The sequence below is a fragment of the Brachionichthys hirsutus genome, chromosome 5, assembly GCF_040956055.1.
Source record: "Brachionichthys hirsutus isolate HB-005 chromosome 5, CSIRO-AGI_Bhir_v1, whole genome shotgun sequence".
NCBI lineage: Eukaryota > Metazoa > Chordata > Actinopteri > Lophiiformes > Brachionichthyidae > Brachionichthys > Brachionichthys hirsutus.
In genome coordinates this window covers 10,085,209-10,111,214 of record NC_090901.1, presented here as the reverse complement: position 1 = coordinate 10,111,214, position 26,006 = coordinate 10,085,209, and the positions used below count along the sequence as shown (strand labels likewise).

The 26,006-nt window shown below is 42.4% G+C and overlaps 2 protein-coding genes across 2 annotated transcripts in view; one reads left to right on the top strand and one right to left on the bottom strand.

Annotated features, from left to right (window-relative positions):
- The window catches only part of LOC137893506 (voltage-dependent calcium channel subunit alpha-2/delta-4-like), a 29,264-nt gene extending 17,660 nt beyond the window's left edge, over positions 1–11,604 (top strand). The window contains exons 30-42 of the mRNA XM_068738916.1: positions 4,125–4,186; positions 5,798–5,812; positions 6,027–6,071; positions 6,158–6,220; positions 8,879–8,949; positions 9,324–9,399; positions 9,634–9,686; positions 10,019–10,074; positions 10,458–10,478; positions 10,614–10,731; positions 10,814–10,929; positions 11,151–11,233; positions 11,506–11,604. Of these exons, the coding sequence (XP_068595017.1) occupies positions 4,125–4,186; positions 5,798–5,812; positions 6,027–6,071; positions 6,158–6,220; positions 8,879–8,949; positions 9,324–9,399; positions 9,634–9,686; positions 10,019–10,074; positions 10,458–10,478; positions 10,614–10,731; positions 10,814–10,929; positions 11,151–11,233; positions 11,506–11,604 (878 nt within the window). The remainder of the gene's footprint in view (positions 1–4,124; positions 4,187–5,797; positions 5,813–6,026; positions 6,072–6,157; positions 6,221–8,878; positions 8,950–9,323; positions 9,400–9,633; positions 9,687–10,018; positions 10,075–10,457; positions 10,479–10,613; positions 10,732–10,813; positions 10,930–11,150; positions 11,234–11,505) is intronic.
- A 1,662-nt stretch (positions 11,605–13,266) lies between these two features.
- LOC137894204 (5-hydroxyisourate hydrolase-like) lies at positions 13,267–14,277 on the bottom strand. The gene is made up of 3 exons (XM_068739683.1): positions 14,141–14,277; positions 13,743–13,878; positions 13,267–13,356 (listed from the first exon to the last, which is right to left on the bottom strand). The coding sequence occupies exons 1-3, from the start codon at positions 14,275–14,277 to the stop codon at positions 13,267–13,269; spliced, it is 363 nt and encodes a 120-aa protein (XP_068595784.1).
- Between the last annotated feature and the right edge of the window lie 11,729 nt (positions 14,278–26,006).

Sequence of the window (26,006 nt, the reverse complement as noted above, 5' to 3'; positions counted from 1 at the left end):
GCCCACGCAGAAGCAGCGGCAGGTCTGAGATTAAAACTGTAATTTGTAATCGCTGCGCGGAGCAGACGCCTGATGGCATCAGGCCCAGTGGTCCAACAGAAGGAAGAGAAACGCCGCTACGCTGACGAGCCTGTTTCACTGTCATCACCAGACATCTGCTGCTACGCCTTCACCCAGCACATTCACAACACTCGTAGTAAATACACGCTTCACATAAAAACAGCAGACTGTGTTCACTCCGAATTGATGATTAAATCAGTTTGTGTGTTCTTTATTCCGACACGCTCCGTTAGCGCTCTGTTGTTGTTTGGATGCCATCCCCTCAGCTCCGGCCTTTCCTCAATCAAAGGCTCCACCATCAACCAGGTTGACAACCTGCTAACATCACGGATGCGGCAGTCGTGTCTTTTTGCGCTTCGTCATGCTTTCCAGGGATTCGTACTTCACAGAGAGAGCTCTCTCTCCTCAGGTTCGTTGTCTGGCTTCCTGTTTCTGGGGTTTTTGGGCCTGTTGGAGTTTTATCCTGATTTAAACCTCGGCTGTTAGGTTTGAAGTCCTCCCATTGTCGTGCTTCCCGCTTCGTCCACACCGAATCTTTCTGGCTTTCTGGCCTCTAATGTGGCGTCCCACTGGCCACTTAATGGCTTCTGACAGTCGGCCTCTCCCTCCCTCCTGTGGTTTCACTTTTCCTCTGTCTGAGAAGGATTGAGCGGAGCGTTCGGTCCAAAAGGCCAAGAGCACAAACACAATGCTGCATCCATCTAATGAGGAGGGAACTCAGACACGATCTCCCTCCTACGTGCTTTTAGACTATTAAAAGCACAGATATGCACTTGTGCAGTACGTGACCAAAAATGTGTGGATAGCGGAAGATTTCAGCCACATTTTATTCCCTGACTGCCTCCTCTCCTGTGGTTTGAGTTTATCCCTCCAGATGTTGGGTCTGGCTGCAGGGATCTGCTCCCATCACTTTTGGGTGACTGGGGGGGGGGTCACTGGATGAGGTTGAGGTCCAGCTTTGGGATGTTCAGTGTAGAACCAGCAACAATTACAACAATTTGCTGATAATAGGCCATCTTGATCTATCTCTTTATCATTAAAGTCCAGTAAAGTATAGTCAGGAGTATCCTACATCTTTAAACACACACACACACACACACGTATAGATGCACGCCACTCACCATCTGTTCTGCTGCTTCAGCTTCCAAACAGAGAAGGGATGCAGAAACCTTCCTCTTTACCTTCATCAGCAGTATTCAGCAAAGAAAGCAACGCTCTGACTATGGAACGGGCAAAGATCTCCTCAAAACAAAACCTCGATGTGTCCAGAACCTGGACCCCTCATCGAGGGCAGAAAGTGGTCTTTGCTCAGACTCAGACGCTTGACTTCTCGTTCAAACCTGAATCTGAAGCCAGAGGGGCCGAGGAGCAGCTCATTGTCATCGCCCTCCTCTTCATCCACATCGCTGATCTGTCGGCTCTGATCGTCTCAGAGCTCCGTCCAACGCTCACGCAGCCTGCCGACTGAGGACGAGCGAGCCTCTGTGTGTGTGTGTTAGAGAGAGGAGAGCGAGAGAGAGAGAGATGATGTACTCTGCCATTGAGCTCCCACTAGTGTGTGTGTGTGTGTGTGTTGTACTGACTGCGTATAATGAATTAAAACAGACTTTGACAGAAATAGTAATAGCGCTGTGTTGCTGCTGAAGGCTGAGCTCTGAATGAATGGAGAGCGAGAGAGAGAGAGAGATGCGCTCTGTATGGCAGCTTGTATAATACATGTAGTTTTTTCTAGTATTACTTTGCAGTACTATGTGCAGCCACCGTACGAGGGCTCTGCGTGTTCTCCTGGTGTCCGTTCATCTGGTTGTTTACGTCGACACATGTCTTCATAAAGCGCCTCCAATGCTGAGCGGTCCTGTTATTGACCCTCAGCAGTGTGTGTTTGTTTGAGCAGACCGGTTCTTCCTTTCATTTGTTCGCTCCAGACTATCGTAGTTCACTTTATAATTCATTTTAGAAGTGTGCTAGATTATTGCTGTCTGCTGCTGCAGAAGATAGATCTCCCCTGCTGCTGCGTTTATTACTCTCTCTCGTTGCATGCTGTTCCTTAATAATGCCGTGAAAAGATTCATCACAAAGTGTTACATGGACAGGATGCTTGTCTTGATTATTGATCAGAGGTAATGCTAGTTAAATCTGTTGCGTGTCCTATGCCAGGAACGGTGACTATCTAATTATATTAAATGTGTATTAATGAAAGAACAAAGCAACCTTGTCCTAAAAATAACTTATTTTCAATAGATGGATAGGCCAATGTTGAATATTACAGGATTAATCTCCAGGTTAAACCTGATTTTATTTCCAGCAAATCTTGAATCAGAAAATGTTGCAGGGATAAACATCCCCAAATAATCTTGAATCTGATTTAATCCTCTGCAGCATCAATGTTTTTGGTTTTCTTTTTTACCTTCCTGCTGCTCTTATGTTAACTGTTTATTTCTTTATTTTCTTATTATTCCAATTAATTGTTTGGGTTGCTAACGCAGGTTTTTCTTTTAGCATATTGTACAGAGGTAGTAATTAGCTTTTACTGGCGAGCTGCGCGTGACATCTGCAGTCGTTCATCACATTTAATGTTGTTTAAAGGGGGGAGATTCATTTTACACTTTGTTTTTGCACTTTGTTTTATGTGCAATTAAACATAAGATTAAAATGTGCTGCTGGATTACCTCTAGAGGGGTTAGGGCAGGTGCACGTGGAATTCCGACCTTTGACCCTGTGTCTGGGCGGTTTCCAATTTTATTCCACTCAAAATGCTAAACTAAGATAACCACGGCCTCACTTTTGGAAAGAGAACAAATGAATGTACTTATCAAAAAACTGAAGTGTCAGCAACAAGCATCAAACATAACTTAACATAAATGTGATCCAATTTTGTTTATCCCACCTTTTTACACATTCATTTTTTCCCTAATTCTTTGCTTTCTTAATTTTCTTGTTTTCTTTAAATACTCATTTGTGGACCTTTCTCATAATAGTATGATTACCAACGTTTACCTTGCTTCAGGATGTGAATACAATATGAATTTACGGATGTAAAAAAAAAAAAAAAGAATAACATCAAATGCTGCTTCTGGGTTTTACCTGATGCAAGTATTTTAAAGAAAAATTGGAATTCTACAAGTTTTTCATATGAACATTTCACATATTCCATAAATAGATGCTTGTGCTAACAACGCATACACTGAAATATTTATTTGTTGGCGTTAGGTTAAAACTAGAATAAATATGCCAAATGTGCGTTGTCCTGTTGCGGACTTTTTCTTGTTCAGCCTGCCGACTGAAGCAGAAACGGGGCAGCTGCAGCGCTGAAGGGCGACAACGGGGATGCTGACGTGGGAGGAGGGGGGGGAGGGGGGGGGGGTTAAAAGGACTTCAAACAACAGAGGAAAGCTGCGTAGCACCGAGTCTGCAGAAAGGCCGATTTAAAGGAATGGAGAGTGATGATCTGAAGGACCCAGAGGTCACGAGTGTCTCTGTCATATTTCTTCCTTCTACTTCAACAACGCGCACAGAGCTTTTTCCGTTATCGGGTCGCGGGCCAAGCTGAAGCCAATCTCAGCAGTCAAGGGGCGAGAGGCGGAATACACCCTGGACAAGCCGCCAGTTCATCGCAGGGCATCGATAACATCAATGGATAGAAAAACAACTAAGGTTATGCCATTTTGGTTCGGGGGCACAGTAAAGTGAACGATGAGTGGATTAAAGGTTCTCAACAGAATATCAGCTGCTAAACTTTCTCCAAAATGCTTACGCTGCACTTTATTGTGATCGTGGATGTAATGGAGCTGCTGCTGTACTTTACTGAAGGGCTGAGGTGTCTTTACCAAGTCTGCAGGGAGCACACACACACACACACACACACACACACCATTAGGCTCATCGCTGCTCATATTCCTTCATTAGCCTCAGGACACAACAGAGGTGAATCCAGGGGCGAATTGATTCCCTGTCCTTGTCTGCTCCTCCACAAACACAGACACGTGTTGAGCTTTACCTCAGCAGACTCCATCTTGTCCTGCATCCGTCTTTAACGTCTCTTTGTGTCTGATTTCTATTTTTAGCTATTGGGGTGCAGATGTCCTTGGATTGCCTGGAAAAGAGGTTCTGGGCCATCGCCAAGCAGGTGACCAGACGACTCTCTCTCACAAGTGTCGCTTGATGCCGAGTCTTCAGGCACAGCAGCGTTTTACAGAATGTCGGCACATTTCTGGACGTTCATTTAAATTCTATTGCGGTAATTGGAGGATTTTCTCCATGTGCAAGTGACAATTTAAATTTGGTGAAATTATGCATATGCAGACATGCAAAGTCGAGTCCTTAAAAGTTATTCACATTAAAAAATGTTTAGCATGCTATCCACGCTGAACATATTTATTTTTTCACTCATTCATACACTCGCAATAAAACGGACTCTAATTCATCAAATGCCTGCCAACACAAAAACATATATATTTACAATCTGTGTGTTTTTGCTATGGACCTTGAGTCTGGAATAAACTACTAATGGTAATTCCAACGGTACGGTCAATGATTGGTACACCGTGTAGGCAAAGGTGTTTATTCATGCTCGCTGGGCATTCTCCCTCCGTGTGTGGTGCAGAAGCTGCATGCAAATAAGAAATGCATTTAGAAACCAATAACTAGAATCCAAATAAATCTCTGAATGATTCTGGTGAAATCCGCTCTCAATGCCGAACGTCTCAAATACCAGCACAGGTGAGATTATTAGCTGCAGCTCAAGAGGGCAATTAGCCCTCATCCCAATTGAGCTTCACATGGAACACGAGTACAGATTTATTGAACGTTTGCAAGATAATCCCTCGATTCAAATTCAAATTCCGGCGCGACATTAGAAAACATGACTTTTTGGGACCAATTTGAGCCACCTTCCTTTTGCACTTGCTAGGAAGAGGACAATCTCTGCCTATTTCTATTTTGACCCCCCCTAGAGGTAAGGATTTAATAAAAGGAAACTTGCCTCTACGTTTTCATCCACCCGATGTTTATGTTTGCTGATTTGTGCTGAGCTTTACAGCCTCCCTGGAACCTGCGGGTGCAGACTTTAAAATCCTCTCGTAAAATGTGTCTGCAGATGCGACATAAAGCAGAGAGCATCAACCCTCTCGCTCATTCTCTGCCGCCACAGGTTTTTGACCTCGGTGAAGCAGAGCTGCAGCTGGATGTGTGCAGATGTCATGCAGAAGGGGGGACAGTGTAGATCACGCCATTAATGAAAGCGGACAGCTGTAGCGCTGCTGCTATAATTCTTAACTGCTGACAGGAGCTCATCCGATTTCACAGTCATCCTCTGACCACCGTTGCATCCGGCCGCCACTGATTTAGTCTGTGTACTTTATATAACGTGTCTCCTATTCGATTAAAACGGGGCGACATCCCTCAGCTGGAGAAGTTTCTCTTGCGGCTACTCTTATTGGACATTAGCGGTCTGGCGTGTTCCGTTTTACCTCTGTTTCACTCTGCAGCACAACTCGGGTGTATTTATTGTCGTGGTCTGCTGCCTGAGGAAAATGTCAGCGGCCGTCTAATAAAAAAATCTGCTCTGTAAACCAAAACAGCATATTTCATATTTCTAGTATTATTTATATTGTAATCTTCAAAGACAAGCTCTCCCTTCCACACAAAGGTTTTTATTTTATTTTGCACTTTTTCCTGATAATTTCTTGTCTCAGTCATTCATAAAGTTGTGTCCCTTGACTCTCCTCTCTGCTTCTAGCCCAGCGACATGGATGTAAGTAAACTCTGATTCTTAAATTAATCCAGTGCTTGCTGGTGTGATTTATCGCATGTTGCTGTTGGTATTTATTTTCTTGCTCATGTTCTTCGCTTCAGACACAGATATCATGATTCTGTGTTCATAAATGTAAAATGTAAATCTTAAAGATCACCCTTAATCTTCCCCCTGTGTACCGTAAGCCTCATCTTCTTCTCTCTCTCTCTCTCAGTGTTCAACCGTTGAAGGTGTGTGTCCTCTCAGCTGTGAGAGTGATGTAAGTGTCCTCCTCTGTCTGCGCGTCACCAAACACTCGTTCTTCCTGTTTTAAACCTTCATGTCTTCCTTCCTCCTCCTGCTCAGGATCTCAGCTGTTTTCTGGTCGACAGCAACGGCTTCATCCTTCTGTCCAAAGATAGGAGTGAGGTAAGATCTTTGACCTCACACACACACACATGCAACATTAACTTCACAGGTTAATTAAATTTGAACTCAGTCTATGATGGCCTGCTTGGTCAAACTCTATTTTGAGACAAGTCGGGAAGGTTGGGTATGAGTTTTTGTTTGGGAGTCGCAGGCGGCTTTTTTCAGCATGCTTATAAACAACATCTGGATGGTTCACAGGATTCGGAGACCTTTTCTGTGTTGATCTGGGGAAGTGGAGCATTAGCAGTGAGATATGGCGCCTGATCCACCTGCTGACCTAAACGTGGGCGGTGCTTAACCAGAGCCTGTGAGCGGCTGTCCATCAGTTTAAAGTCTCTCCACTCCATCAGTCACAGCTTCTCACCAAATGGTTGTTCTGTACCTTTAAGGTCTAACAGACATGTATAATGCCTTTCCTTGCTTTGACTATTGGCAAAGCTCTAAAACCGTTTAAAAATGACTTAGTCCCATGAGAGCTTGACCCTCATCATACGACTCCTTCACCACGAAAATCACCTCAGTATCACTATTAATATTAATACCACTATTTCATCTGACTGGTTTTAATGGCCAGAAAGCCCGTCCACATATTGCAGCTATAATTCATTTTGTGTGTTTGGATTGTGAGCCTGCTGTCCATCTGACAGCTGCTGGTTAACATTAACTCTGCCTGTTGAGAGCCATATTACCCTGGATTAATCCAGAGACCACCATGTGACAAGATACACACACACACACACACACACACACACACACACACAGACACACATTCGTAGCCACACCCATCAAACCTCCTTTCAGAGCTTTGGTTATTTTCATTGGGACTCAAACCTATGATGTTTGTATGACAAGATGGCCTCGATGACCGCAAGGGCCGCCGACTGTGTAGCAACAGCTGGCTCTGCTACAGCCAGATTATGTTTAGCCGCCGTTCTGTGACCTCTGTGAGGATGTCAAGGTTAAAGGGACACCCAGCTGGAGCTCAAAATGAATGGGTGAACATGTGACATCTGCAGCCTGTCATTAATGACCAAAAAGTGATGACAGCTTTTATAGGTCAATGTAATGTATGTAAAAGAAAAAAAACATTAATAGTAAGTATAACAGAAAGTACGATCTGGGTCTCATTAAAGCGCTGTTTCTATTCGGATGTGCGTTTTCAAAAATAGAACATAGAAAAGGTGGATGGAAGTCAAAAGGGTCATGTGCTTTTAATTAGCGATAGCAGTACCTTCACCAGATGAGTTCTTCTTCTTCTCCGGTGTAGACGAGAGAGCAGAGCTTAATCAAGTCCTTCATTCTCTTTCTGTCTCTTTGCAAATTATGGTAATTTCTAACACAAAGAAATGTCTGAAATGTGATGAAATTTGTCAGGGAATACAGCAGCGCAGCAAGATGTCCTGTTATGGAGTCACCTGAATCCAAGAATCCTTTACTATAGCAGCTCATTTTTCATTATTTGCATGTCTCCTGCATTCCTGGTAGTCTTACTAAGCAGATTATACGATAAAGTGCTGAGTAAGCCCTTTGCTGAGCTCCCAACTTTATGGGAAGTTTGTCGAAACACCCGAAAACCTCCCTGGGGTTAAAGGAAAAGTGGTGTAATGGGGCAGCTCGAAGTGATTTTCAGAGCACAGTAAATATTTTATCAGCAGAGAAAATAAGTCAGTGCTGATGAAAAGCAATTAATCAGAATGAGGAAGTGTGGTAGCTTGCTACGGCTTCCATTAGCGGCATGCTGAAATGTGTTGTAGTCCATCTGAAGCTGTTGCAGGACTCTACTGCTCCTCCCCAGACACTTTTAGACTGCTAAAAACAAGCTAGCGTGTAGGATAATGCCCCGCCCTCCTCTTATCATTGGGCTCAATTTGACCCCATTCAATGTTTATCATTCAAAAAAAGAACAGTTCCCTTTTTTTACTTCTAATTTGATGCGGGGGTGGCCTGGTGGCTCAGTGGTAAGCGTTGTTGCCTCACAGCAAGGGGGTCGTGGGTTCAAACCCGACTTGTGGCCTTTCTGTGAGGAGTTTGCATGTTCTCCCCCATGTCTGCGTGGGTTCTCTGGCTTCCTCTCACGTCCAAAAACACCTTAGGCAGATTGGTAGGTGTGAGTGTGTGGCTGATTGTCTGTCTCTGTGTTGCCCTGCGATGAACTGGCGGCTTGTCCAGGGTGTACCCCACCTCTCGCCCATTCACTGCTGAGACAGGCTCGAGTCCTCTGAGGCCGCTGGGAAAATCCTGTCCAGGAGGAGCTAAAGTCATAGCAGATGTTGGGCCAAATACGTCACTTTCAGGATCAGCACTGGACAGCTACATTTATAGCCAACTACCTATGTAGCTGTCCAGTGCTGATCCTGAAGGCAAAGTTCAGCACTATGTAGCCCGCTACAAAAAATGACTTGGAGGGCCACATTTGCCTTGAGTTTGACACACTAAAGCGTAGCACTGACTGAAACAAAAATTCAAATTGCCCGGATTTCTTGTGGTTGGTTTGATACAGACACAAATCAACATTGATTATTTGTTGTAATGACTCGTGTCTTTAACATCTACTGACTGAGGACTTATATCCATCTCAGTGTCTGTAGGTGTGTTTATGCTTGAATAAATTACGTTGTAAATTAATTAAATCTTTATTGACTTTATCATCTTTCACAGGTTGGCCGTTTCTTCGGTGAGGTGGATGGGTCTGTCATGGCGTCTTTGATCAAGATGGGAATGTTCAGAAAGTATGACTGATGGATGTTGTTGATGATGATGATGATGAGGGATGTATTAAAATATGCCAAGAAGGTGTTAAAGAGCTTATTCAGTGCAGCATTTTGCCCTCGGGATCTTTTGCGATGCCTGCCATTAACCCTTTCAACTAAACTTGTTTGCATGGTTTATGTGTCATAAAATATAAAAACCTGTAACAAGTTTGTTTATAAAGATTTTCTTGATTTAATCAGGAACAAAATCAAAGAGAGCTAAGAAATCAGCATGAGGCCCTCGGTTGCTCTGAAAAAGATTGGCCTGGAGGTGGATCTGATGTCATTGTAGATTCACGAGCTTTGAAACAATCGCATTGCACAATTAAGTTCACGTGAATGTTTGTTTGCAGAGTTTCTTTGTTTGACTACCAGGCGATGTGCAAGAGCCATCATCATCACGCCAACGGCGCCAGACCTCTGCTGAGTGTGAGTCAGTTACTTTACACTTTAGAAGTACTTTACACAGTACTTCTATTAGTTACTGTAAAGCTGCAGCTTTAGCTCCTGTTGCTGTATTGTGAGAATTGTACCTACCTGGTTAGAATAGCTCATTGAGTTTAAGAACCAGAGCAACATATTTCCTAAACTCAAGGATAAATCTATATCAGTACTAATTTAAAGTTCTTTTATAAACTGCTCGTCTTCCTCTTTGCCCTGCAGCCTCTCTACGGCATCGCAGCGTTAATAAGATGGTTCTTCTCCAACGCACTCGTGTAAGTGTCAACCGTTTTCACCCGGTTGTTGATCAGTGAGCCTCCGACATCCTCGTTCCTCCTCTAGTGAGCTGCTGAACATGTTTGATCCTGATCAACAATCCATTTGAGATTAGTTTGAGACATTTATTGTCATTAAATAAGTAAATAAATAGAAAAGATTCTGTCTCGACACACACACCAAAAAAAAAATCAGTTTTTTTTAATAACATGTCAGATTTTCTGCAGTGGATTATAAAACATAGAGGATCAGGTCAAGCATTAGACATGCATTAAAAAACAACAACAAGGAGTCTGTCTTGATTCTTGTTTTTCTTTGTGTATCCTCTCAGGTTCTTGCTGGACTTCAACCTCTGTGGCTTCTGGCACTCTGATTACTTTGTGGCCGGTAAGAAGATTGACTGAAGTCTGGAGTTCCCTTCATGCATTTTAACGCCCCTCGAGATTGTATAACTTTTCATCTAGCGCCATCATCAGGTCAACATTGCAACACGTCCGGTTCGTCATGTCCTGTAAACTTACTTCTCACCAGACTCGGCACCACTTCATCGTTTCTGCTAATTAGTTACGATGACAAATATCCAATAATCGGATGAGAATAAAAAACAAAGCCGACAGGCAGGTGGGGCTTTTGTTTTCTTCATGACTACTTGTGCTCTTATCTCTTGTTTCAAAAATGATGCCCTCATCTTCCTCACCATCTCCATCCTCATCTTCATCATCATCACCACATGGGTGTCCTCTGTGTCTGATCCATCTTCATCCATTCAGCCAAGGCTGGCTATCACACGAGTGAGTAAAACATATCTGCTTGTCTGTTTCAAAATTAGAGGGCTTGTCTTTAGGATTAGTGTGTGTGTGTGTGTGTGTGTGTGTGTGTGTGTGTGCGTGGGTGTGTGTGTGTGTGTGTGTGCGTGCGTGCCTCAGCTCATAGGCAGAAGAAGGCGGAGCCCATGCAGCCTTGCGAGACGGAGTATCACATCTTCATGTACGACTCGTCTATTAAAGAAGCCAACAGCCTCATTAAGTGTGGACGCTGCCAGAAGTATGACACATACACACACACACGCACCTACACACACACACAGTGGTGCAGTGATATTGACAGGTTTAACTTGTCGTTTCAGGATGTTTGTGGTGCAGCAGATTCCTGACAGTAACTTGGTTCTGGTTGTGACCCAGGCCGACTGTGACTGTTCCCGTCAGTATGGGCCCATCCTGCTGCAGCCCAAAGAGATCAAATATATCCTGCATCTACTGACACTGAGCAAAGAGCCGTTCCGTTTATTAAAAGATTTTTCACAGGGGACGTTTTCAGTGGTGCTGGATCTGCTGGATAATTCTATGAACAAATATCTTACAATTTAAAATATTTTGTCACGCATGAGGTTCTTAAAGATTCATTTTGCTTTCAGTGGTGAAACTTATCACGCCAGAACATTGTTTTCATTAACAGCAGCGAACATAACGCCACGTTCAAGTGCAACAGGATGAAATCCCAGAAGGTGCGTCGGCGTCCGGAGTCCTGTCACGCCTACCACCCCAAGGTCAGTGTTTTGGGCTTTACCTGTCGCCACATGTTCACCTAATCATGCAGCTTGACATTTTTAACCATGACGTAAAGGGAGACAAAAATATACATATAACACAATAACTTCTGCCAAAGAAGTAAATGGACTAATAATTAATCAATATGTTTATGAACACTGAAACAGATTTCTCTACATATCAATAAAGGTTTGTCATACAAATAAATAATTTAATACAGCCACTATGTCATGTGAATGTTGCTCACACTCATGTTAATGTTCTCCAACAGGAAAATGCAAAGGATTGCGGAGGAGCATCGGCCCTCTCCCTCTCCCTCGCTCTCTTCTCTCTGAGTCTGCTCGTGTCTCTCATCAACGGCTGGACGTGAAACCTTTTTCTTTCTGCTGGACGCACACACACGCTTTGCAGTGGACTTCAAAAGGGCTATTACAAATGTTTGGTTTTTTTTAACCTTGACTGATTTCTCCTCCCCAAAAATGAACTGAAAACTGAGCAGGTCATCATCTGCAGGAGATGGATGGATTTTATAGGGCTTGCGCAGAACGTTTTGCCATTGACACCCAACGATTGTCATGTCTGTGTAGCTTTTTGATACTGGAATATATTCTGTATACAAGTAAAGTTTTGTGAAAGTGCCAGGTTAAGTCTGTGGCATCACATCTTGTGTCACTCAGCATTTTAATCACATTTTGTCATTGAGTCAGAATAAATCTCATTTATCAGATTTACGCTGAGATCAATGGTTGATGGAGGTTTTTGGTCACTGATGTCACATATTACAGGTAAATAAACTGTCTGTCAATTAAAGATTATTTTTAATGTTTTCCGAAAAAAAACATGCTGTGTTTACTGGAGTTATTTTGAAAGTTATACAGAGATCAAACTATTACATTATACAAAACAGCGATTACATGGAACCGAGACTCCAAATGTTTCATGCCTGTGTCACCTGTTGGATGTGCACCTGTAACCACACCCACCAGTGATTTAACAGTGTTCTTCAGTGTAACAGAGTCTGCTGGGCTTCGTGAGGCACATGTAATTGGTGAGGTTTTTATGTAATACATTTTTTATTGACGTTTAACACAAATTATTCAAACAGGGAGAGATCAATTCACTTAATCAGGGAACCATCAAAGTCAGAGATTTGCTCCTTAAATATTTAGTAAATGGTTTTTTTTAAGGCACAACAAAACAGAAGCCACACTTTTCTCAACAGATTGGCACAATAAATAATTGACAGAATTGCATTACCAAGGCAACTATTAATTTACAGACACCCATTAACATTAAAATCAAAGGAAGGGAAGGGAAGGGAAAATGTGGATAAAATAATAACTTTGAGTGGATTTCGTCACTTGAATTATGAACCTCAGAGGAATCAAGGTAAATTGAGGGCAATAAAGAGCTAGCTGGATATCCGTTCTTCAACACAGATTCAAATATAATTTCACAATCAAGCTGAGGTGAAATGCGGGACATCAAGCTACCGATGAATTTGTAAACATTTCAGTCAGTTCATGAAACCTTCACCATGATTTACAAGGCTAAAGTTGCTAAAGAGCTTTCAGTGTCCGACCGAGTCGACCAGCGTTTCCACGGACACCCTTCACCACCTGAAACACCCTCCCGTGCCGTTTTTCAATCTTAAAAACAAATGCTGAGGTTTAATTTAATCCCAGAACACCATTGTGAACTCTGATTGGCTGATATAGAAGAATAGAGTGTTATAATAATTAATACAACATCAATTACAGAGATAAATGTTAAATATTAATGTCAATTAATCAATTTAAGGAGAAAAATAACAACACACTTTATTCATGGACCAAAGTTACACCCTAAATGTTTCGTATGTTGATTTAAAAGTTTGTGTCACACCAAATGATTATAGAGCACATAAACAGATTATATTTTACAATTAAATATTTAAAATGTATGTTTCAACAAACTGCAGCAAAATTTTAATTTGGCCAAGAAAGAGAAACAAAAACAGCGACTCTCTCCATCCAGGTTGCAGCTGAAGCTCTCAGCTTCCTCTATATGTGCTGTAGGAGAACAGACTCATCAGCAGAGGGATGTGGAACTTCTGCACGGGGTCACTGATGGTAAATACAACCTGGGAACGTGCACACACATTCACATAAACACAGAAAACCACTAAAGTCAGCAAAACAAATGCAAAATGTCTACAACAATATTACAACTTTGGTATCTTTTACGTCTAAATGATTTGCCCATCATTTATCAAGATGCCCTGTTACATATTCTCCAGCTAAAACATGCTGAAAATAAATTTTAAGAGCCATCACATCATGCAGTGCATTTCAATGCCTGGTTGAAGAATGAAGGAAAGCATACTGCCAAAATCTACATATTGTTTTCTAGATATGACTTCCTGATTTCACAGACATGTGACATATATTTGAACCAGTCGCTCATATATCTCTAGTGCTCTACAAGTGATATCTTGACACAGATCAATAACATGTTGTGTAGACTCACCTCTACATAGGGGTAAAAGGATGTCTGGCCCAGAGTCTGCCAATATGAACCAGTCTCAAAGCGCATCTTATACATGCCAGGGGTGAAAGTTTCCCTGGTGATAAGTCCCGGGCAGCGTCCGTCTTCATTTGTTGTGCTAAAAAAAATGGGGGGGGGGAACTGTGTCAGAGTCATTTCGTTCACCTCTGGACCTTCAGTAATAAAGCAGCATCAAGAAACAGGGCATTTGATAGGGAAGCCTGCTTTGCATATATCATCTGCAAATGGGAACCAACATGGTTGAATCCTGGCCCAGTGACGACAGAAGGAAAACTGGAAACTGCATTTATGTGCATGCGAAAAGACTCTGATGTTTGCCATTCCCCTCGCTGTATTTTGTCCACCTGTTCAAGCCCTACCCGACATTCAGCATGTTCCAGATCATCAGCTTGGAGTCAAGTCTGTGCAGGCTGAGGGCCATCCTGGCTGCCGGGACGCCGTCTGCAGTGTTCAGCACGTGAGTGGAGAGCGGGCTGGACTCTGCTGCTGCTGCCATGACCTGCAGAACAAGCGTGGACAACTTCACCTGTGGGACTTTGGGTAACCCGGTATCGAAGGGTCTTGGTCATTCATTCTTGAGACAAACATGACATCACACAGTCACCAGAAGCACTTCCAGACAGAGAGTAGGGTGACGGACATGCATTCAATGTATTTGAATGCATGTCTCTGTGCCTCTCCGGTAAACAATTTGGACTTTCAGCCATTTGAACTTTGACTCCTTCTGTTTTTACTCAAATCTCATGATTCCCTGGGCTCAGGAAATACCCCGAGCCCACAGACTGAGAAACTCTTAAGTTACCGCTGTGAAGCGTTACCAAAAACACGTTGCTTCTTAAAAAGTGAAGAAAATAGGAAAACACACACACACACAAAAAGACTTGTATTTAAGCAGGTGAAGACTAAACATATGTTCTGATCTTGAGTGAAGAAACTGTCGGAGCAAATGTCAGTGTTTGCCTAAGAGCACACTTACCGCTGTGTGAGTAACTCTGCTGCTGCAAGTTCATTCACTTCCCAAAACTCATCCAACCAGTTCATAAGTCATTGGCCACGCCCACTGCTGAGAGCAAGCGCGCGCTGCAAACAGACCTGGAGTCAAAGGTCGCACTGCCTCTGATGACTCACTGAAGCCAAAGCATCCTCTGTCAACATGCGTGACTCTTCTCACTGTTTGAACATGATAACATGCTGCTGATTTAATTAAAACAAAGACGCTGTCATATATTGGCTAAGCCTGAATGAAAAGTTATTCTTTAATTAGTTTCAGCATGATAAAAACTGTTTTATTATACGTCAATATGTATTTGTTTTTTTCTCTGCATTTTCTCTTAAGCTTTAAGAGATAGTGATTCTTCTTTTTCTGTAGAGGCTGTGAGCTACGCTCTGTGCGGTTAATACAGTCACACAGTATTAACCGCACAGAGTTGATCATTTGAAAAGGTTACAAGATGGAAGTGAAAATTTCAGCCATGAGGCATGTCCCAGTTGATGTTTTCATTCAATCTTTAGTTTTTCTGATTGAGGACGCTCTTGAAAACAAAATGGTTTAATCTCAAGGGGTTTATCCTCTCAGATAAATAAATACAAAATGTGTCGACAGTGCTCCTCAAAACTTCATCAGTCGTCGTAAAACGAGGTCAAAAGCATGATCAAACACGGCGAAGCTGAAACGAAGTTGCCGTGGGAACAGAATGTGGCCAACAGATTTCAAGAGTTTCCTTAGAGAAAAGACCTCATCAAACATTTATATATTTGACCGATGTGAGACGAGATTCACGATTACAAGCCCCTTTCTTTGCAGTGACCTTTGTGCAGACTGGCTCTTCGCGAACTTGCTCAAGACAGTTGATTATTCAGCCAATACATCAGAGTTCTCCAGCAACTCTTCTAATTACTCTAGAGCGCTTAGCACCCAGAGCTCCGGCATGATCTGAGCTATAGTTCACCTCCTACATCATCTGACAATGTGATCCTTCCTGGTTCACGATCAACAAGTAATGGATATCAGCTTTCCAGAAATCAGGTCACTTTGTTAATGCCGCTGTGATTTGTTTTTTTCTGTGTTGCTTCATTTCAACCTCTGAACTCTTCCATGAAGTGGCAGATGAGCAACTGAAGGACAGATTGTACTGTTGTGATTGAAATGACTGTACATTTGACTAAAGAGTCGGGTGAATGTTACACACACAAAGCGCCAAACACACATCTAGCTTATGAAAAATATCTTTAATACACAGAAACTGGCATGGATTACGTTTAGCACTGAGGACAAACACAAACTCACCAACAACAGAAACTGTACGGCGAAAACCAAATGAAGAGTCTTATTTCAAACTGATTCTCGGCCAGCAGCTGCAGCATTTCGTATGAAAACATTTTAGTGTCAATTTTGAAATGTGATGCACACATTCATTTTACCTTTAAAGCAACAAATCTTTTACGTTAGAGCCATGGACAAACAGTGTTTCCTGCACAGTCAGCCACAGCTGATCATATACAACACAATCACCCAAATGTGGTGAAACTAACATGATTTCACAAAGTACAAGTAAACTATGATGGTGGTACAGCTCAAATGATCCAAACAGGATTTTCACTACAACAGAATTAGTCTCTAAATGAACGATGAACGTTCTTACCGTGGCTGCCTTCCTGTTTGTTCACAGAGTGTGGAGTGGAGACGTGTCGTCAATCAGTGATGTAAATGCACAAACATTAATTCAAATAACATTCACATTTGTCCTCTGGGACCATAAATATCATATAAAATGTATGTTGAATGCGGGGCGGATGCACAGAAATGAATTCAACAATGTTGTTTCTGCAAACATGTTCCAATGAACTAATGTGTTAAAAAGAAAGACAACCAAAAATCTACAGTAGCGTGGGGGGGTGACGATCAAATTAACTATTACAATTTTTACATGATCATATTATTTACATATTTAGAAAGTGCAGACGTGACGCACTGGCGATGTGTTCGGGGTGTGGCCCACCTCTCACCCATAGCAAGCTGGGATAGGATCCAGCAACTCCTGTGACCCGCGGAGTAGGAAAGCGGCTGTAGATGAGACGGATGGATGGATGATCAATCTAATTCAGAGATTCAATACATGAACGTTTCAGAGAAAGCATATCACTGTAACCATAGAAACGCAACTGTCTCCACGCCCACGCCCTTAGAGACCCTGACAGCCGTGGATTGCTCTCTGTCTGGTGACTCTGGGCAGCATGAATGAGGATGAATTATATTACAGTATTACATATTTACAGGTCTGAAGCTAAGAACTCGGGTTTGGATCTGCCCATTCTTTAAAGTTGTTCCGATGTAGGACCCAAATGGATTCGGAAGCTCAACTCTTTGCAACTGTTGCAGCAAAATGTTTCACGCAGCCAACTGGAAGGGAAACGACGTTTCAATCCGCTAAACTGACCCACGTGGAAAAATGCAATCTTCCCCATTTATAGTCAGATTTAAACACCAAATTTTATAAGTGATTTAAACTATAATTCACCCAAAGAGCCATAAAACCCCTGATGTGATCCTGTACACATCTGGTTACACACAATGACATCACCTGATGAAAATAAACTGTGATACGGCGCTGCCAGCTGCTGCTGAGTCAGCGTTAATCAGAGTGCAGTCCAACATGGGAGGAAAGGTGACGGTGATAATAATATAATATAATAATTAAACAGTGCATGAATTATATGCTTTCTCTTAGGCATGACATTATTTTAAAGATATTAAATGATTTATGACGGCATCTCTAAAGACAATATTCTAAATGTAAATATAAACACAAGTATAAATATCTGCCTGAAATGGTTGAAATAATACACATATTAACAAATAAGCAAGCTATCCATACAGTGCGTGATAAAAACAGAACTTTAGTTATATTGTTGTCGTGTCTCTATGTCAGCGACACCTTATTGTGGACTGGAAACCATGACTGGAGATGAAAGACCAGACTGTCAGTGATGGCTTGTGATGTATTCAGCGGTGGAGGAGAGTCAATCCCATCTAGTTAATGCTACCAACGCTTCCTCGAATCATCTTCCATCTCAGGTGTCTGAGCTTCTGTTTCTGGAGGGACGTGAAAAAATAAATAAATAAATGAGAGAGAGATGATGATCTAAGGATCTCCAGAACCATAAGACAAAGCAAATCACAGAGTAAAAGTCAAACAGTCTGAGATAACAAATAAACGTTTCGTCTTTTCAACAGATTAATTAACGTGGATTCGCTACTAATGAACCTTAATTTCATGATCAAAGTTTTGTTCCTGTTGCTGAAGCGGCGTCTCTCTGGTCCTTTGATGCGTCGGTGTCAGCGATCGTACCTGAGGAGGCGGCGTCACAGATTGTCCTCTACATCCGACTGATGCTGTTTTATCTGGAAGCACAGAGAAAGCAGATCCTGATGAGACGGCAGATCGGTGGAAACGCTACAGTCAGCCCTCATGAACACAACTTCCTTCTCCACACACACACACACACACGCTTCTGACAGAGGAACAATGCTGCAGATTGAGGCTGGGTTTGTCCTCCGCTCAGATTAATGAGCCGGCATCGCTCTGTCAGCCAGGTAGGCAGCCTGCAGGCTAATTCTATATCATTAGGTTCACTGTAAAGGAAGAGAAACACTGAACACGCCTTTCCTCCAAGCAGCTAATCAGCCTCACAATAATGAAGGGCTGAATAAAAAAAAAATAAAGCACACGCAAGGTGACACTAAACACATTGTGCATCCGAGATTATGCAAATTGCCTTTGGGCAGCTCTGTGCGCTGCGCAGCAATGAGGCACTCTTCTAATCCTAGTTTAAATGTCAGCTATTTGTCCGGCCTATTTCTGATTCCCAGCTACCAGTCACACACATTCATTACAGTTTTAATAATGGCCGTTCAGCCCGTGAGATATAATTCCTGCTTGAGGTGGATTCAAGTATTTTGCACTATGTTGTAAAATCGCTGGCCTTTAGGTCGTCGGGTTTTAGTTATCTAACGTCACATTTCATACACAAGCATCAGTCTTACAGCAGCGTCGTCCATGCGTGTCATAGATGTTGGTGTTGGCAATGAGAAATCCAAAAGAGGGCAGCATTACAACGCTTTTCTGGATCCGAGTTCCACGCAGGGTAATCCTTGAAGGTTGAACCAGACGCAGCTGGACTGTTTCAGACGTTTGGCCGCTCCTCCGAGGCTGATGTTTGGAACCTGTGTAGCCGCAGCTGCCCTGTTATGCATGTGACCTCTGGCTATTCCTGCGTTCTTCTTCTTCAGGCTGGCTTTTGCTGTTACACCAGAATTAAGGTATCCTCCCCATGTGCAAAAAGCCATCTTGACGCAGCCCCCTAGCAGTGGCTGCATGTATATTTACCCTGTGGGGGTAGCTGTGGGGGTAGTAGTGCTGGTAGTACAGCGGCTCGTCCTCGCTGGCCTCGCCGGGCTCAGGACTTTCTCTCTCCAGACTGCTGACTGATCCTCGATGAGGCGAAACACTGGGCTCCCTGCTCTGAGGACACTCTGTTACACACACACACACACACACTGTGTGACAAGGCCGTCTTTGCAGGGACGACATCTTTGTGTAAAGCTTGAAGGGGAACACGCATTTTACAAGTTTTCAGACGTCTAGGATGCAAATAACCTTTGAATAGCCTTTTATTGGGACGTATTTAATTCATTTGATGAGCAGGATCTAATTAATCCTGCTTCACACTGAAGCATGCGTAAACAAGACATCTGAAATATTGGAATAGATCCGGCCCCTGTCTGCCAGACATCTATCGTCCTACGGTCCTACCTCATCATCAGTGGCAGAAAAGTTTCCTGATTTTTATTCTGAAGGGAAAAAAACATTTAAAGTAATGAAGACTGTCAAAAAAAACCACACACACACACACACACACACACACAGTCGTTCAACGAGAAGATAACCGCTGAAGGGAAGCTTATGAAAGGTTATGAGGCCGGTGTTTATCGCTGTTTACCTCCCTGTCATAATCCACGCTCCGCTGGCGGCGGGTTTGTCATTGAACCATTACTCACTGATGCAGCATGATAGCGTATCACATCTGATGGAAAATAAGCCGACTCTCCGCATCAACAGTTACTTAAAGATCATCTGCAATAATATAACTTAAGCTCAGAGTTGCAGTCGTCCTATTAAACCTCCATCCGACTGATGTTTGAATTCGGCATCCGACGACCTGAAAGGGTTCGATTCCCAGATTACAGGACGCAGGTGGGAAAAGTATTAACACTGTCCACCTGTGGAAAGATCATCATCTAGTAAAGTAAACAGTGATGAAAAGTAAAAAAGTGGATTTACTGAAGAACCGCATATTATACTTTCTTTAAAATAAAAGTATCCTGAAGTAGACCTGTAATAAATAATAACATTAATTGGCAACAAGTTTTATAATATTCTACGAAGACTGGCTGTGATGGTATTTTTATAAAAAATATTCATAATCATATTTTTTTAAATACCACCCACCATCTTTACTCTATCCAAATACTATACATACTCTGGAACGGAAATACAATAATGTGTTTTCTACAACTATATTACACTAAACCTGTAAAAACAGAGGAGAAAGAAAAAACTCAATTTCTGCATGCAGTGTTATAAAACTAACAAAGTTATATAATTGTCACTTCAATTCAGGTTCACGCAAATAGGAAAACATTTTACGCAGCAAAAACATTTGGAGAGTCGATTAGCTGTATCTCCCTGTGTGTCTCAATCACGAATGTAAATGTTTGAAACACTTCGTTTCCTCATACTTGTAATTTTGAAAACTCATATTCAGAATCTGTGTGCGTGTAAATAGATTCATAAATATATATTAAAAACAAATATCTAAATCTGTGTCAGTATTTGTTAATGTGTAGAAAAATCTGCAAATATATAGATGGATCTGTAAATGATCCACCAAACTAACAAGTGTTTCTGACTGCAGGATTCATGGGCTGCAGATCTGAGTCTTATAAGGCGGGTGCCAACAGCCATGATGTCCGAATGGCTGCTGTCTCTACCTGAGCGGTCCTTCCTCTGCCTGTCCATCTTGTCCACGCAGTCCAGCAGGTCGTCTATCTGAACCTTGATCACCGTCAGCTCTCTTTTAATAGAAAGCAGCTCAGCCATCTTCACTGCAGAGACAGAGAGGTCAACGGGGTCGCTCACAACATAAGGGAGTGAGGCAAAAATCATGTCAAAAGTATTTGGACGCCTTGGTTTCCCATGGCAACAATTTCATTCAAATATTTCTAATATCATTTGCATATTTAAAATATATGGACATAAAATGTTGATGTGACTTTGGAGGTTTTTCCTCTTCTTAAATCTGTGCAGATGCAAACGCCATCAAGTGACCCCTGCAGTTCTCAAGCCTGTAGTTCTGCCCCATCAATTGCCCTCGCTGTGGTGTGTAATGGGCCGCCAGCGGCACCAACAGCTCACCAAACAACCCCGAAAACTACTTCACTCCTGAAAGCTTTTTGACCTTATAAACTCGCAAAGGCAATCTAATTTCCTTGTGATGGTGCAAAGTAAAAACTATTAAGGCTTGTAATAAACTAGTATCAACCATTCTTATTTGCCATGCACTATTAACTCAGTCTAATTGCGAGTGCTGATAGGCTCAGCTGGGTTATGGCAGGGAGGACAGCCCCGAGGTACAGAAGGCTTTAATGAAGAGACCATCTGGCACACACACCCCCACCCGCCTTCTCTCTAACGCCCTGGGGGCCCCCACCGCCGAGACAAGCCATCGCACAGGCAGGAGATAACAGGAGCGGGGTTTTAGAAAAGGAAAGATTCACTGAGTGCATCCATTTTTTTCTCCAGGCTTTTTCTACTTGGACAGAGTTGTTGAACATCCCCAAATATTTACCTCCGCCATCAAAACAGTGGTTAAAAGCGTTTTAATATTCAAGCGTGTCGTGAACTGTTTGTGCCACTGGCAGGATAATATTTACAGATCTATGCATTTGTTCTCGGCTGCAGTGGATTCACGACCACAACAATTCGGAAATTGGACAGCTGGATCAGTGATTGTGCAGATTTAAGTATTGAGATGAAACTGCAGCACTCGTAATTCTGAATCAGCTCACTTATGTTAGAATGAACAATGAACACAATAAATATCAGCAGGTTGGATTTAGTTTATAAAGAAACCAAAAAGGAAAAGATGTGACATAATGAAGAGGTTAATAACAGATTATTATATTTTACCTATTAGATTTACCAGCTTGTGCACAAAAACAGATATTTGTCTTACTTGTATTTTTGAATTTTTGTTTATTTACTGTATTGTATGTATTTAATTGACCTAAAACATATAATAGAATAAAGTATTGTCTATGTTTCATTTTTAACTTTTTCAATCACAAATGCTGTTTTCTTTTGCATATTTTTTGTTTTATAAAAGCTTAACCCCTGATCTTCAGGTCAGCGGTTACGTATTTATTCTGAGTTGTGTTTGTGTTCACGATGCACTGCTGCTCTTTACTCTCTGGTTTGGTCTCCACCAACTCCTGATACAAAAACGTGAGTATTTTTGTTGCTAAATCGTCCAAACTTTCTTTTTTCAATTACCAAAGGACACTTTCATGGCCGTCATCGGTGAACAGTTCAGTTTAAATAGTTTCAATTTGTTTCCTGTGTGAATAAATTAGTGTACGGCGACTGGGTTACCGAAATTTAAAGGGTATTATTCAAATATGACTTTTTCATGAGAGGCACTAGCAGTTTGGAGAAGATGCTGATGGATTGAGCGCAGCAGGCCGCTTACATTTGCTCTCACAAGAGAGATTGTGTGTGGAGTTGCTCCCGCTGGATGCTCTGCTGCTCTTCATCCTCGGAGGTGCTGTGGAGGAGGAGGAGGAGGAGGAGGATGAAGATGAAGGGCGCAATCGTTTCACAGGACTGGGATCCATCAGGACTGAAGACGGGACACGCTGGTAGTCAAACACCCTGCAGAACAAACACACACAGCACAGACAGCGTCCCATGATGCATCACTGCCCGGGGGTACGACATGTTGCTACTCGTCTGTCTCTTGACTGTTTTATTGCTGTAATGAAGTGGAGGGTAATTTATGACCAAAATGAATCTTGTGCTTGCAACAAATGAGCAGGTCGGTGTGTGGGATGAGTCAATCAAGTGATTTATACAATAATAAAACAAAGCTTTTCTTCTCAGAACTGCAACATTTATTAAAGCTGACAGTTTCTTGACTTTTGAATGTTGAAGCTAGAAAATTAATGTACCACAAGACACTTTTGTTGCGTGAATGAATCCCATTCTAGCTCACGCTTTGCAGACGGGTGATCGGTTTGTAGTCTCACGCTCAGATGAGAATGATTTCTGCTGCTTTTCCAGAGGTCTAGTCTTCTTTTATACCTTTTTGTCAATAAATCCCATGAAATGCCCAAAATCAAAACTATGTAGTACGGCTCTGTTGCCAGTGGTGCGCTCAGAATCCGTCCTATTGGTTCTTACTGCAGATGTAAATCAATAAAAACCTTAACATTTATTGGAGATTATTTTTTAGAATTGCAAATAAATCCACATTTTGTTCAGGGTTGGATGTTTAAAATTCATTTTTGCGATATGACAAATACATAATAGCAGAACTACGACGTCAATTTGTGAATGGAATTGTGTCCCCATAATGTAGTAAATATGTGACACACACACGCATGACATCTTCATGGAAGATGAATAAGAGGGACCAGCGGTCGCTCTGTCTGACTGTCCCGTCGTCGCTGCTCTTTAACATCAGGCCCGATGTAATTGGATGACATTCATATTGCTAAGTGTTGCATGTTTTTCAGCTTGAATTAAACCCCCTTCTTTCCCTCTTCTCTTTCATCAACGACTTCCAGTCTGACCCTGAATGCTTTTTTCACTTAGAGAGTAGCAATGCAGACACATAACACTAATCTGTGTCAGCCAATCAGAAGTGTTGCCCGACAGAGGTGTCGGAACGCAGCTCTGCTCTTGCCTGAAGGCTATTCTCTCTGCTTCCTCCACTCACCTGCTAACTTAGAAGAAACCCTTTAATGATCTAAAACGGGAAAATGATCTGTGGGGAAGTTAATCGAGGAGGAAAGCTTTTGGCATTGTGGTGTAGCTGCAGTTGAAAGTCAACCCAAAGTGAATTTAGTCTTGAACCTGCGGCGCAGCTGTTCCCCTGCTGAAGCGTTATGAAGGACAGATCAATTTATCGAACAGAAAAACAGATAAGTGATTTCATTCCCACAGATAATCCCACATTCCGTTCCTTTCCTCTCTTTTTTTCTAAAGTTGCAGACGGCGTGCTCCCTCCCGGGGTTGTTTCAGTCTGGTAGATTGTGTTGTGCTGCGGGTGAGCGCTGACTGACGGCTCCAATTTGATGCAGGGAGCGATAGAGGAGGCGGCGGGGAGGATGCTGAGCAGCCGCTCCTCTCCCTGTCAACCTCTGCCGTCTATCACAGCAGCCATCTACAGCTGGAGGAGGACTGACTCCAACATGGGAACATGAATACACTTCATCACTTTCACTGTCACACACACACACACACACACACACATAAACACAGACCTGCACGTACCCACTTAATTCATTTCAGAAGATGCTTTAGTGGGGGGGAAACAGACTTTACAATTCAATCGCCTGAGGAAATATGTATTACATGTGCCTCCAGGGAATTTTCATGCGTTCACATGGAATGAAATCCTGCCAGGCCCGACTGTGGGATGAAGAAATCCCATCAAAAGACATGATGATTATGTCTTTAGTATTACTAAGTAAATGTAAGTATTGCATTTGTGTAATTTCCTTTAATTCAACTTTCTACCACTACTTCACTTCAACTTTGATTTTTCTGATAAATAAATGGAAATATTCATGTACGCAAAACACACAAATGGACGCAGGTATATTTTGTCAAGGTCCGTAACAAGATTATCAAAATTGCTCCAAACCCAGAGAAATATGTCATTTTCTTCAAGGAAACATTTCCATATTGTCACTTCAGAAAGAGAAGGAGCCAGAATAATCGAGGAACTGAATATAACATGCATGAAACTTTAGAACAGCACCTCGTCTGTGAAGATTTCTGCCTCAGTCATGACAGATGGATTTTCTGAACCTCACCTAACTTCGGAAATGAATGTCAGGTTTGAATAAAAGTTGGAAATGCTTTGGAAAACTGTGAAAGTCTAATAATAATTTGCCATTTTAATGCAGAGTTGATTCAAACGAGGTCAGTATAGAAGAAAATATCTTGGTTTGTGCGGAATTTTGAAATTTCAACATGTCAAGATTTTCTGAGCTGACCAGCAATGTGCTAAATCAAATGAACACACAAAACTATGTAAAGCAGAAGCTTTTGAAAACTTTCCAGCTCGCTGAAATGGCAGACAGAAGGTCGGAGTGGAAGAATGAAACCAGACAACTGAAGAAAATACAGAAAGTTGCTCACAAAAAGAAAAGCGGAGGCTTGCATCAGACTTCACGAGCAGCCGGCCTAACGCCGCCGGAGCAATCAGACTTCTCCGAAAGACTTTATTTTTTTTAATCTCCTTACAGATTTGAGTATTTTTATTTTATTGTCTGTCTGTAACACATTTTTTGAGCTCTGATGCTCTCACACAAACAGCTTCCTGCAGTGACAGAGAAATACAGCAGCACAGCAGAGGATTAACATATGATCAGCAGTTTCTACACACACACACACCGACACACACCTTCAGACCTCCAGTTTGTTGAAGGGGCTACTGTACCTTGCTAAGCTGCTAATTCCCACACAACAGATAAACGCCTATAAATATTTACAGCAGCGGTGTTGCCACGGCCAGGCTCCACAGCGTCACACCCTTTGCCCTCCACACAACAAAGCTTCATTTGCTAACCGCTTATTCCGTTATCGGGTCACGGGCCAAGCTGGAGCCAATCCCAGCAGTCAATGGGCGAGAGGCAGGGGACACCCTGGACAAGCCGCCAGTTCATCGCAGGACAACAAAGCTTTGTGATTCCAAATTAATTCCTGCCAGGCAGTGTGCAGGGAATATCACCCACCTGCCAGCTGCAGCGGTCAAACATTCTGTTGCAGCTGCTGAGATCTTTGGGTTAAAATGGTGTTTATCTACCGACCATTATTACAAGGCACAAAGATTTTGGGGGAGAAACGGACATCTCGGAGAACGTCAGGTTTTGACCCA